The 14,412-nt window shown below is 39.7% G+C and overlaps 1 protein-coding gene across 1 annotated transcript; it reads left to right on the top strand.

The window, feature by feature from the left end:
- The first annotated feature begins 398 nt into the window (after positions 1 to 398).
- Positions 399 to 13,540, top strand: LOC102665287 (LRR receptor-like serine/threonine-protein kinase EFR). Its single transcript, XM_041010353.1, has 3 exons — positions 399 to 1,149; positions 12,381 to 12,433; positions 13,463 to 13,540. The coding sequence occupies exons 1-3, from the start codon at positions 540 to 542 to the stop codon at positions 13,538 to 13,540; spliced, it is 741 nt and encodes a 246-aa protein (XP_040866287.1). The 5' UTR covers positions 399 to 539.
- Positions 13,541 to 14,412: the final 872 nt, after the last annotated feature.

A 14,412-nucleotide genomic window follows, 5' to 3' on the forward strand; every position in this document is an offset into this window, starting at 1 on the left:
AGCTCTAATTAAAATACGAACGGAATATTTTATAGCCATGTCAACTACAAGAACTCAAGAATTCTCCATGCAGCTTCTTTAAAAACTATCACGTAAGTAACACCAGCGGTGCTATCCTTTTCAAGACCAATTCAAAACTATATTAATAACTTTTGGTAACGATCGAGCTTATGTCACGCCTAGTTTAATTTCAAAGTCAACAGAAGCAGAATAAATCTTATCCTAATAATAATAGCAAGAATTTTATAGCTTTATATCAACTTAAGTGAACTCAAAAGATACGAATGTTCACACACACCATAAGTCATTAAAACAACTCTAACTCCTAGCTAGTTATCAATTATATAGACTCATTTGTATATAGCAGAATTATAGCAACTCAACTTTGTACCAAACAGTTTTCATTTGGTTGAGATTCTCCACGACTAAAACTAAATGAATGAGAAACTCTTCATTCTGGTTCACATGCACTCATGTGGTTCTCTTTTCTGCCACCCTACTATGTTTGCAACCTAAGAGCACTGCTAGTGCCTTAGGAAATGACAGACCAATTATCATCTCTCAGATTCAAAGAAGCAGTAGAAAACAACCCTTTTAATGTCTTGGCTTCTTGGAATAGTTCAACTCACTTTTGCAAGTGGCATGGAGTCACATGCAGCCTCAAGCATCAAAGGGTCACTGCCCTTAACCTACAAGGGTATGCCTTAAGGGGGTTGATAACACCTGAGATAGGTAATCTCACTTTTCTGAGGTATGTCAACCTTCAAAACAACAGCTTCTACGGCGAAATCCCACACGAAATAGGTCGTTTGTTCAGGCTGCAGGAGCTGTGTCTCACCAATAACACATTAAAAGGTCGTCAAATTCCCACCAACTTGTCTAGTTGCTCTGAACTCAAAGGATTGAGTTTATCAGGAAACAAGCTTGTTGGGAAAATTCCTATGGAGCTTGGATTTCTAGCCAAGCTAGAACTTCTATATATTGCTATGAACAATTTGTTGACTAGTGAAATTCCTGCATCTATAGGGAATCTTTCATCTCTTAGTTTTCTCTCTTTGGGAGTCAATAACTTGGAGGGAAATGTACCGGAAGAGTTAGGCCATCTCATAAACTTGACCCATATCTCTATTGCAGACAACAAACTATCTGGTATGCTTCCTTCTACACTATTTAATATTCCATCTCTCACTTTCTTCTCAGCTGGAGCCAACCAATTTAATGGCTCTCTACCTTCCAACATGTTCCTCACACTCCCTAATCTCCAACAATTTGGCATTGGTATGAATAAGATTTCGGGTCCTATCCCGGCTTCCATCTCGAATGCAACCCGTTTGCTGTTGTTTAACATCCCAAGGAATAACTTTGTCGGACAAGTTCCTATTGGAACACACATTGTTCTTCACTCAATTGCAAGAGATACAATTCACTCCCTCACACATTCACTCGTGTATCACTCACTGTTTTCAAGCAAAGAATTGCACACCTACACACTAGGAATAACACTGGCAACAGAAAAATGATAGAATGAAAACAACACTTTATTAAGATGTATGTATGTCCTTTTATACAAGCAAAACAAAGCAACCACCCTTTACACTTAGGCTAGGCACTTATAACAGAATTTTAAAATTCTGTTATTCTCTTATATCCAATGTACAAACAAATCTACACCACACAAAAACAGAATTAAACTCTCACACTCTCCCTTAATTCTAATCTCCTAAGTTCATCAAGCCAATTCTGTCCCTTAACATTTTAAACCTCTCCCCTTTGAGGGGTTTGGTTAAAATATCAGCAAGTTGATCAAATGTGCAGCAGTACTCCACTTTCAATTTCTCTTTGTTCACTTGATCCCTAAGATAGTGAAACCTTGTTTCTATGTGTTTGCTTCTACCATGAGAGGTTGGATTCTTTGACAGGCTTATAGCTGACTTATTATCCACAAAAAGCTTCACTCCATCACTCTCCTTGATTTTTAATTCCTGTAGTAATGTGTCCAACCAGACAGCTTGACAAGCACTCATTGCAAATGCAACATACTCAGCTTCACATGTTGATAGAGCCACTATGGATTGCTTCTTAGAACACCACGATATTGGTGCTGCACCATACATGAATATGTAACCTGTAGTACTCTTTCTGTCATCTCTGTCTCCTCCCCAATTTGCATCAGTATATCCCACTAATTCCTTTGAGTTGCTATTGTCTTTATTTGGAAATAAAATTCCAGTATTGATGGTCCCTTTTATGAACCTTAGAATCCTTTTGGCAGCTAGGAGATGAGGAATTCCGGGTCCTTTCGTATATCTACTTACCAGTCCAACAGCAAATTCCAAATTAGGTCTTGAATGACACAAGTACCTGAGAGAACCAACAATCTATTTGAACTTAATTGCATCGACTTTGTCTTCCTTGCCCTCCTTTTCAAGTACAAGACCTGCCTCAGTTGGTGTTGCTGCTGAATTACATTCAACCATGTTGAATCTCTTCAATATTTCTGTTGCATACTTGCTCTGGTGCATCAAAATACCTCTCTCAGTCTTCTTGAATTCAAGTCCAAGGAAATAGGATAGAACCCCCATATCAGTCATTTCAAACTCACTCATCAATTCCCTTTTCAGTTCTGCTATCTCACTTTCATTACCTCTAGTGATCAACAAATCATCCACATAGAGGCATACAATAATGATATTACCTACTGATTTGGATCTTACATAGACTCCAAACTCACAGCTACACTTATCGAAGCCAATTTTCATCATAAAACTGTCAATTTTCTTGTTCCAAGCTCTTGGGGCTTGCTTAAGTCCATAAAGAGCTTTTCTCAACTTGAGAACCTTTGACTCTTGGCCAACTATAGAGAATCCAGGTGGCTGAGTCACATAGACCTCCTCATCAAGAGGACCATTTAAGAAAGCACACTTCACATCTAGTTGGTGCATTGTCCAATTCTTTAGGCTAGTAATTGCCACTACTATTCTAATAGTCTCAATTCTAGCAACTGGTGCAAACACCTCTCTGTAGTCAATCCCAGCTTTCTGTAAAAATCCTTTAGCCACAAGTCTAGCTTTATACTTGACCACCTTGCCTTCTGGATTTGTCTTAATCTTATAGATCCACTTCACATCAATGGGCTTCTTCAATTTTGGTTGAGATACCAGCTCCCACACTTGATTTTTCTCAATAGATTTAAGCTCTTCTGTCATAGCTTTAACCCACCTCTGATCAGTCATAGCATCTTCAAAGTTTATTGGTTCTGCTTCAGAAAACAGAGCAAAATGTACAAGATTCCCATCTGCACTTACATCAACATCAAACAACATCTCAAAACCTTGAAATCTAGTTGGTTTGGGTGCATTTCTCTGGGGTCTCACTTCTCTTTGAGTGGCTTTACCATTCCCTTCACTTGTTTCTTCCTCTTCTGACCTTATCATTATTGAAGGTCCCTTCATTTCAGTATTCTGCTCCCAGTCCCAGCTTCTAGATTCATCAAATACCACATCCCTACTGATTATTATCTGCTTACTCTTCGGATCAAACAGCTTATAGCCTCCAGTTGAGTGATATCCGAGTAAGATCATTTGTTCACCTTTATCATCTAGCTTCCTTCTTAACTGATCTGGGATATGCCTAAAACAAAGTGATCCAAAGATTCTGAAATGGCTCACATTTGGTTTAGCACCACTCCAAGCTTCTTCAGGTGTTATTCCTTCCAATCTCTTTGAAGGGCTCCTATTCTAGATGAAGACAGTTGTAGACACTGCCTCTCCCCACAAGTACTTGGGTAGACTCTTGCCTTTCAACATGCTCCTTACCATATTCATTATGGTTATGTTTTTTCTTTCTGCAACTCCATTATGTTGAGGTGTGTAGGGAGGAGCCACTTCATGAATTATGCCTTCTTGATCACAAAATTCTTGAAATTCTGCAGAAACATATTCACCACCACCATCTGTTCTCAATATCTTGATCAATGAGCCACTTTGCTTTTTTGCCATATTTTTGAACTTCTCAAAGACTTCAAAGACATCACTCTTCCTTCTTATTAGGTAAACTCATACTTTCCTAGTCAATTCATCAATAAATTATATGAAGTATATGTTTCCACCCAGAGATTCAGTTTGCATAGGGCCACACACATCAGAGTAAATCACCTCAAGTTTCTCCTTTGCCTTGATTGGTACATTTTGTTTGAAAGTGCTTCTTGATTGCTTACACTGTAAACAACCATCACATACTTCACTAGGAGACTTGATCTGAGGCAAACCCAACACCATTTCTCTTGAGTTTAGCTTAATCAAATCTCTAAAATTTAAATGGCCAAATTTGTAATGCCATAACCACTCTTCACTGTTTACTGTAGTGGTAAAACACTTTTGTTCTATCATATCAATCTCAATTTTAAATGTTCTATTTTTTGAAAGAGGGGACTTCAAAATGAGCTTGTGATTTTTGTCAAACACTCTCAACATCTTGTTTTCAAGCTTAGTCATAAAGCCCTTTTCTAATAATTGACCTAAGCTGAGGAGATTACTTTTCATACCTGGTACAAAAAGTACATCAGTGATGCAAGACTGACCTCCATCCTTTGCTTTGATAAGGACCTTCCCAATTCCTTCAACAGTCAAAATTCTATCATCAGCAAATTTGGCTTGGCTCTTCACAAATTGATCAAGGTTGAGAAACCACTCTCTTCTTCTTGTCATATGAGTGGAACAACCTGTGTCTAGCTACCAACAATTATCACTTGCCCCTTCAATTTGAGTAGTTACCATTAGCAGTACCTGTTCAATGTCATCATCTTCTTCCTAAGCCAATTTTGCATCATCACCTTTAGGTTCTCTTTTGTTATTGGGTTTGTTGTAACACTCATAAGCAAAATGCTCAAACTTTTGACAGTTAAAGCATTGAATACTTCTTTTGTCGAACTTCTTTCTATTTGAAGAGTGTTGGGAATTGGATCCCCCTCCTTTCTTGTGGTCCTTATCACTGTTCTGATTTCCCCTCCATTCATTTCTCTTTGCTTCATTTTTCTCTTTCTTCCATCTATCACCATGCTTCTTTGGATTAGACCGTGCTTGCAAGGCTTGTTCACTTTTCTTCTCATTTATCCTTTCATTCATTCTCTGTTCATGAGATTCCAAAGATCCTTGCAATTCCTCTAGGCTAAGCTCTTCAAGATTTTTGGATTCCTCGATGGCTACCACAATATGGTCGAACTTGGGTGGCATGGTTCTAAGCACCTTCTCTACAATTGATTGCACAGTTATCTTTTCTCCATAGCCCTTCATTGAATTCACCACTGTCTGCACTTTTGTGATGTACTCAGCAACTGATTCATTCTTTTCCATTTGTAGTAGTTCATATTGTCTCCTCAGAGTTTGCAGCTTGATCTTCTTGGATTTTGTGGCTCCATCATGAGATTTCTGCAGAATGTCCCATGCTTCTTTGGAGGTTTGAGCCATTGCTATCTTTTCAAAGTTAGCAGCATCTACACTTTGGTGCAAAATGAAAAGTGCCTTGCAATCTTTCTTTTCTTTTTCTCTATCAGCAACCTTTTGTTCATCTGTTGCTCTCTTTCCCACAGGTATATAACCTTCTTCTACGAACTCCCAAACCCCTTGGAATCGCATCACCACCCTGATCTGAATCTTCCAATTTTCATAGTTCTTTCCTTTGAGAACTGGTAGATTTGCAGGAATTGAGCCAGATACTGCAGTCATCAAAGAACTCCTTCAAGAACACCTCCAAGAACCTTTCTTTAGAGATTCTTGCCCCTTCTATCGAAACCAATGCTCTAGATACCAATTGTTGGAACACACACTGTTCCTCACTCAATTGCAAGAGATACAATTCACTCCCTCACACATTCACTCGTGTATCACTCACTGTTTTCAAGCAAAGAATTGCACACCTACACACTAGGAATAGCACTATCAACAGAAAAAATGATAGAATGAAAACAACACTTTATTAAGATGTATGTATGTCCTTTTATACAAGCAAAACAAAGCAACCACCCTTTACACTTAGGCTAGGCACTTATAACAGAATTTTAAAATTCTGTTATTCTCTTATATCCAATGTACAAACAAATCTGCACCACACAAAAACAGAATTAAACTCTCACAGTTCCAACTGGCATAGGAAATCTCCAAGATGTGTGGTTCATCGCCATGGAACGCAATCATCTAGGGAGTAATTCATCCAGTGACTTGGATTTCTTGACATCTTTGACAAACTGCACCAAGTTGAACGTGTTGATTTAAATCTAAACAACTTTGGTGGTTCATTAACCAACTCTGTGGCCAACTTATCAAGTCAACTAAGCCAGTTTTATATTGGTGGCAATCAGATTACTGGGACTATTCCTGCTTCTTTTGTCATGTTCCAAAAGATGCAGTCATTGAATTTAAATGTGAGCAAACTTTCAGGAGAAATTCCATTATCCATTGGCAACCTTAGTCTTTTGTTTCAACTTGACTTGTCAAATAATGTGTTGGAAGGAAGCATACATCCTGGTGTTGGGAATTGCCAAAATTTACAATACCTTGACCTTTCACACAACAGAATTAGTGGAACTATTCCTTTGCAAGTCATTGGTCTTTCCTACTTGTCATTGTTATTGAACTTGTCCCACAACTCGTTCAATGGAAAGCCTACCCTTTGAAGTCGGTTAAGCTGAAAAGCATCAACAAGTTGGATGTTTCAAACAATGCTCTCTCTGGTGAAATTCCACAATGCATAAGCTTGGAATTCCTTAACTTAATTACATGGGAATTCCTTAACTTACATGGGAATTCCTTCCAGGGGGCCATACCTTCTTCCTTGGCTTCATTGAAAGGCCTTTAGTACTTAGATTTGTCACAAAATAACTTGTCTAGATCAATTCCAGAAGGTCCAAAGGGTATTCTTGTTCTACAGTACTTGAATATTTCCTTTAATAGGTTGAATGGTTAAGTACCAATAGAAGGTGTCTTTAGAAATGCAAATGCAATATCAATACAAGGAAACAGTGACCTTTGTAGGGGTATCACAGGGCTACATCTACCACCATGTCCCGTCAAAGATTTGTGATAGGAAGCAGGAAGCATAGCTACAACCTACCGTAAGGAAGAAGTCCACGAGAAAGGTCACCACACTTAGGTACCTTAGGGACTATGTCTAACGGTATTAGGCTGAGCTGGCACTAGCTAGGGACGGTGTGTGATAGTGCGTGATCCTTGTCTGCCATTTTCATTTTCTGTTAAGATAGAATTATAATTTTGTTATCCTAGTAAGGTTATATATATATATATATATATATATATATATATATATATATATATATATATATATATATATATATATATATATGTGTGTGTGTGTGTGTGTGTGTGTGTGTGTGTGTGTGTGTGTGTGTGTGTGTGTGTGTGTGTGTGTGTGTGTGTGTGTGTGTGTATGCATTGTAATAAGGCAAAGGCATGAATGAAAATTACCTTCTCTAATCCTTTCTTGTTTGGAGGCACTTGGCCTTTAAAGCCAGACTTCTAGTCCCTTCCCTCTTTGTTCTAACATTTTGGTGCTCTCGTTGTCTTCATCCATGGCAGAATTTACCCATTCCAAAACCATTATTGAACAACTTGAGGATGCCATCACCAAGCTCACTAATCATCAAATTTCACTTAGTGATACGCTTCACGTTGTAGCCCTAAAACTTGAACAGCTCCTCCATCAAATGCCTAGCCCAGATGTGTACCACCATTCCCCCTCATCCTCTTCCGCCAATCCATCTTCGTCTTCACCTTCCTATGCTCATCGAATGAAGCTTGAGATCCCGTGCTTCGATGGCTCCGATGCTTTGGGATGGATCTTTAAGATCACCCAGGTTTTTTAGTATCATTCGATGTCGGAACACGAACGCCTCACCATTGCTTCTTTCTACATGGAAGACAGAGCTCTTGCCTGGCTCCAATGGATGAGGAGCAATGGCCAATTCAGTTCTTAGCCTATTTTCCTTTAGGCTCTACAAACGCACTTTGCCCCCTCGTAATACGAAGACCCCCACTAAAGCGTTGTTCAAATTAACTCGGCGTAGCACTATCCGTGCTTATCTCTCTTAGTTTGAGGACATGACGAATCAAATTATAGGTCTTCCTCCTTCTTTCCTTTTGAGTTTCTTCATTTCAGGCTTGGCTTCGGAGATACGCCGTGAGGTTCAGGCCTTGTAGCCCTTAACACCGGTCTAGGCCGCGGGGTTGGCTTGCCTTCAAGAGGAGAAATTTGTAGACCATCATATATATATATATATATATATATATATATATATATATATATATATATATATATATATATATATATATATATATATGTGTGTGTGTGTGTGTGTGTGTGTGTGTGTGTGTGTGTGTGTGTGTGTGTGTGTGTGTGTGTGTGTGTGTGTGTGTGTGTGTGTGTGTGTATGCATTGTAATAAGGCAAAGGCATGAATGAAAATTACCTTCTCTAATCCTTTCTTGTTTGGAGGCACTTGGCCTTTAAAGCCAGACTTCTAGTCCCTTCCCTCTTTGTTCTAACATTTTGGTGCTCTCGTTGTCTTCATCCATGGCAGAATTTACCCATTCCAAAACCATTATTGAACAACTTGAGGATGCCATCACCAAGCTCACTAATCATCAAATTTCACTTAGTGATACGCTTCACGTTGTAGCCCTAAAACTTGAACAGCTCCTCCATCAAATGCCTAGCCCAGATGTGTACCACCATTCCCCCTCATCCTCTTCCGCCAATCCATCTTCGTCTTCACCTTCCTATGCTCATCGAATGAAGCTTGAGATCCCGTGCTTCGATGGCTCCGATGCTTTGGGATGGATCTTTAAGATCACCCAGGTTTTTTAGTATCATTCGATGTCGGAACACGAACGCCTCACCATTGCTTCTTTCTACATGGAAGACAGAGCTCTTGCCTGGCTCCAATGGATGAGGAGCAATGGCCAATTCAGTTCTTAGCCTATTTTCCTTTAGGCTCTACAAACGCACTTTGCCCCCTCGTAATACGAAGACCCCCACTAAAGCGTTGTTCAAATTAACTCGGCGTAGCACTATCCGTGCTTATCTCTCTTAGTTTGAGGACATGACGAATCAAATTATAGGTCTTCCTCCTTCTTTCCTTTTGAGTTTCTTCATTTCAGGCTTGGCTTCGGAGATACGCCGTGAGGTTCAGGCCTTGTAGCCCTTAACACCGGTCTAGGCCGCGGGGTTGGCTTGCCTTCAAGAGGAGAAATTTGTAGACCATCACCGTTCATTCTGTGACAAAACCTTTCCTTTGCCTTCACCAACCATCTCATTTGGCCCCTCTTCCATTTCTCCGACCCCTCCTCCATTGTTACCCACACCACTCAAACCATCTTCCTCTTTACCAGTTAAACGACTTTCTCAGGAGGAATTGACCTCCCGGTAGAAGCGTGGCCTTTGTTTCAACTAGGATGAGAAATTTCATCATGACCACAAATGTGCCTCCAAGGTATTTCTCTTGATCGCGGATGACGATGAGGGTTTTCCAGATATCACCCCTCATTCAGATTTGGTACCCGACTCACCAGATGCTCCAGCTCCAACCCAGGCCCAAATTAGCCTACACACTCTTTTGGGTCATTTGGATCTCGAGACCTTACACCTTTTGGGCCATATCACAGACCAACAGGTGGTGATACTTAGTGACAGGGGTAACACCCATAATTTTGTCCAAGAGCACTTGGTCCACAGCTTGAGCCTCCCTACACGGGCCACAACGCCACTACGTGTGATGGTAGGCAATGGCCATCAGCTCCATTGTCATCTTCTTTGCGAAACTGTGACAGTGCGTGTTCAGGATGTTGTCTTCTTCGTTGACCATCACATGCTACCATTATGTGGTGTGAACCTTATGCTAGGGATGCAGTGGCTCAAGTCCCTTGGCCCACTTTTAACGGATTATAATGACCTAACTATGAAGTTCATCTATGGTGAGCAACTCATTGAGTTAAAGGGTGACACTGAATCCACCCTCCATCTCATTACCCCACCTCAACTTCATCGTCTGGTTCAAAGAGATGGTGCTAGTGAATTCTTCCATTTACGAATTATTTCCACTGAGCTTCCTTCAAGTCAAACACATTCTATCCCACTCATCCCTAAAATTCAACTTCTCACCACCAAATTTTCCGCCTTATTCTAGACCCCACATACTTTACCCCCACCACACCCTACCAATCATCACATTCACCGACTCCCTAACTCAGAGCCAGTCAACATATGTCCATATTGTTATCCTCACTTCTAGAAACACGAAGTTGAAGCTTAGGTGGATTCAATGTTACAGAAGGGCCTGATTCGTCCTAGCACCAACCCATGCATGTCACCTGTTCTCTTGGTTAGAAAGCACAATGGAACCTGGCGATTCTGTGTAGATTATCGTGCACTCAATGTGATAACTATCAAGGATTATTTTTTCGATACTAACGATTGATGAACTTCTTGATGAACTTGGCGGTGCACATTGGTTCTCGAAACTCGACCTTCTCTAGGGTTATCATCAAATTTTGATGCATAAGGATGATATTGACAAAACGGCTTTTCGCACGCACCATGGCCATTACGGGTTCAGGGTGATGCCATTTGGCCTGTGCAATGCTCCTTCCTCATTTCAGGCGACAATGAAAGATATTTTTCGGCCATATCTCCGTCACTTCATCACTGTATTCTTTGACGACATCTTGATCTATAGCATAACTTTGGACGATCACTTGATTCATTGCAGGCTTTCCAGGTTCTTCTGGATGGTCAATTCTTTCTCAAACTCTCCAAATTCACCTTTGCCTAACAACAGGTTGAGTATATGGGACACTTGGTCTCTACACAGGGAGTTGAACCAGTGTTGGCTAAGGTCTAAGCCATACTAAAGTGGCCCACACCTTAATCTTCCAAGGCCATGTGAAGTTTTCTGGGCCTCTCTTGTTTCTACTAATGTACATGCTTTTCTAAAGCTACGTGATGCTATCTCCGACGATCCTACAATATATTCAGACTTTTCCATTTCTCAGGATTTGATTTTAAAGGAGGGCCAGATTTGGTTACCCCTAGAATCCTACTTCATCCCAACACTACTCAAGGAATATCATTTGTCGCTGACAGATGGGCACATGGGAGTTTCCAAAACTTTGGCACGACTCCGTGAGAACTTCACTTGGCATGAAATCCGAAAGGATGTGGAACGCTTCATCACATCTTGTGTTGACTATCAACACATGAAGTATGAAACACGGAAGGTGGCCGGGCTACTTTGCCCCCTACCAGTACCCTTCCGGCCATGGGAGGATCTTTCTCTTGACTTCATCATTGCCTTACCATCATATCATGGAAACACTACCATCTTGGTGATGGTGGATCATTTCTCGAAAGGTATTCATCTTGGCATGCTTCCCACACACCATCCCTCTCACTCTGTTGCACTCCTTTTCATGGACATCATCGAAAAGCTCCATGGAATGTCCAAGAGCTTGGTTTTGGATCGCGACCCTTTGTTCATTAGTCATTTTTGGCAGGCTTTTTCTGGCTAAGTGGAACTCAACTACGGATGAGCTCAGCCTATCATTTGCGGACTGACGACCAAACAGAAGTCCTCAACTGCATTATTGAAAAGTACCTGTGTGTTTTTGTCCATAAGAAATCTTCTTCATGTGGATGATTTCTGAATTGGGTGGAGCCAAGTAGTTGCTTATACATGGTTGGATCCACTGCTTCTTCTTCTTCTGTTATTTCCAATTTTGTATTAACCTCTGTTGGAGTATTTGCAGGATTGCAATCTACCATATGAAATATTTTCAATACATCAGTAGCATACTTCTGCTGGTGAAGCAGAATTCCCTTTGAGGTAGTTACAAATTCTAACCCAAGGAAATAAGCTAGAGTACCAAGGTCTACCATGTCAAATTCTTGCATTATTTGTGCCTTAAAGAACTCAATACCCTTTAAATCATTGCCTGCTACTAGTAGATCATCTACATACAAGCAAATCAAAATCACACTTGTATCCTTCTTCACATAAACACCATAGTCAACTGAACATTTCTAGAATCCACTCTGAATCAAGAATGTGTCAATCCTTCTATTCCACTCCCAGGGAGCTTGCTTTAGGCCATACAATGCTTGTTAAGCCTATACACTTTGTCTTCCATTCCTTCATTCACAAAGCCTGGTGGTTGAGTCACAAAAATAGATTCCTGATGTGCCATTATTTTCTCCTATTTCTTAACCCTTTTTTGCACCATTTTAAATACTGATTAGTCTTAATTGTCAAATTAATTAGGCAGTTTTATTATTTGGGCCCATTCAGCTAATTTGATGTTTTTAATCTAATTTCAGGAATTAATGAAGCATTGGGCTTGAATCCAGAATTGGGCTTGGACTTGAAGAGGGCAGACTATTTTACTCTACAAAATTAGATCATATCTTATCTTATCTAGATATTATTTAGATTTGATCTCATCTAGATATTATTTTATCTAGATCTTATCTTATCTTATCTAGATTTGATTTTATTTTATTTATGGGCTTGGATTTAAAACAGATTTGTATGCTTTGGGACTGGAAAACTATATAACAGCACCAAGATTCTAGTTTAGCTCTATCTCTCTTCTCTTTCTCCTTTTTTTCGTTTTTGCAATTCCAGTTCTGACTTTTCGTTTTAGCAATAAATTTTTTTTCTTCAATCTATAATTTCGTTCTCTATTGATTAATGGAAGGCTAAGTCCCCAGCGTTGTTTTCTCTTGAGGATCAAGCACAGTTCTCTTTGAGGTTCTATTTTTACTGTTAAATTATGTTCAGCTTTTCCTCTTCACTAATTACTCTGAATTTGTCGCTATTAATTCATGCATGCTTAGTGCTTGATTAATTGTCTCTGCGCTTAATTTACGTTCATGCTTAATGACCGTTTATGAGTAATTGGTGTATGTGTTGCTTAATCACATAATGAATGTCTTATGTTAAATTTCGCTTAGTAATTTAATTTAGGGTTGGATTAAGTGGTTAAATTGATAAAGGATAAATTCTCGCGACCTAGGATAAGAGACTTGTTTGTGAATCAAGGGGAAGCAACGTATTTTAATTCTGATATTTTCTAATTCAATTTTACTCGCTGTTTAATTTACAAAAGCAAACAACCCCCCTCCCCCAATTTGTTACTATTTCCTACTATATGTTATGAACATTTGGTTTATCATTGCTCGTTGGGAAATGACCTAGGATTACTTCCTAGTTACTACATTTTAATTTTTATTTGATTCGGGTACGGCCTCGATCAATTCCTCTAATGGACCATTCGAAAAAGCTAATTTTACATCCATGTGAAATAGTGGCCAATTGTGGTTGCTGACCATTGTTACTACTAGTCTAACAGTCTCGATTCTTGCCACTGGTGCATAAACCTTAGAATAGTCTATGCCAGGTTTTTGAAGGAAGCCTCTTGCCACAAGCCTTGCCTTATACTTTGCAACAGTGCCGTTGGGATTCAGTTTCAACTTGAACACCCAAATCACACCAATTGCTTTCTTCTTAATTGGTAAGTCAACTAGCTCCCAAGTGTTATTCTTTTCAATAGCATTCAACTCTTCTAGCATTGTGTTCTTTCAAACCTGATCTTGTAATGCTTCTTCATGACTTATTGGTTCTTCATCTGCTAGTAATGCAAAGTGAACCAATTCTCCTTCTTCTGTTACCTCAATATCACTTCCCATTTCAAAATCACAGTATCTAGTTGGCATCCTTCTCTCTCTTTGTGGCCTCTGGTTTTGTGGTGATTCTTCCTCTGCATTTATTTCTGCGTTTACAGTGCTAACCTCATTCTGATCTTCTTCAATTGTTGATATCATTGGTATGATTTCACACCTTTGTCTGCTCCAGTCCCATGCCTCTGCCTCATTGAAGTATACATCTCTACTGATCTCAACCTTCTGCTTGTGTGGATTATAGAGTCTATAGGCACCAGTAACATGATAGCCTATCAGTATCATTGGTTCACTTTTGTCTTCCAATTTCCTCCTTTTGGCATCAGGAATGTGTTTGTAGCATAGGGATCCAAAGATCCTAAGATCACTAACCAGTGGCTTTCTTCCAGACCAAACCTCTTCTGGGACTTTCTCTTTCAATCTCTTAGTAGGACATTTGTTCAACAAATAAGTTGTTGTGCTCATAGCTTCTCCCCAGAATGAATGAGGTAGCTTCTTCTGCTTAAGCATGCTCTTTGCCATGTCAAGGATAGTTCTATTTCTTCGTTCTGCCAAGCCATTGTGTTGTGATGTATAAGGTGACGTTACCTCATGAATTATTCCATGTTGCTCATAGTAAGTGTTGAATGCCTTGGAAGTGTATTCACCACCTCCATCTGTCCTCAGAACC

The sequence above is a fragment of the Glycine max genome, chromosome 16 (genome assembly GCF_000004515.6).
Source record: "Glycine max cultivar Williams 82 chromosome 16, Glycine_max_v4.0, whole genome shotgun sequence".
NCBI classification, from domain to species: Eukaryota; Viridiplantae; Streptophyta; class Magnoliopsida; order Fabales; family Fabaceae; genus Glycine; species Glycine max.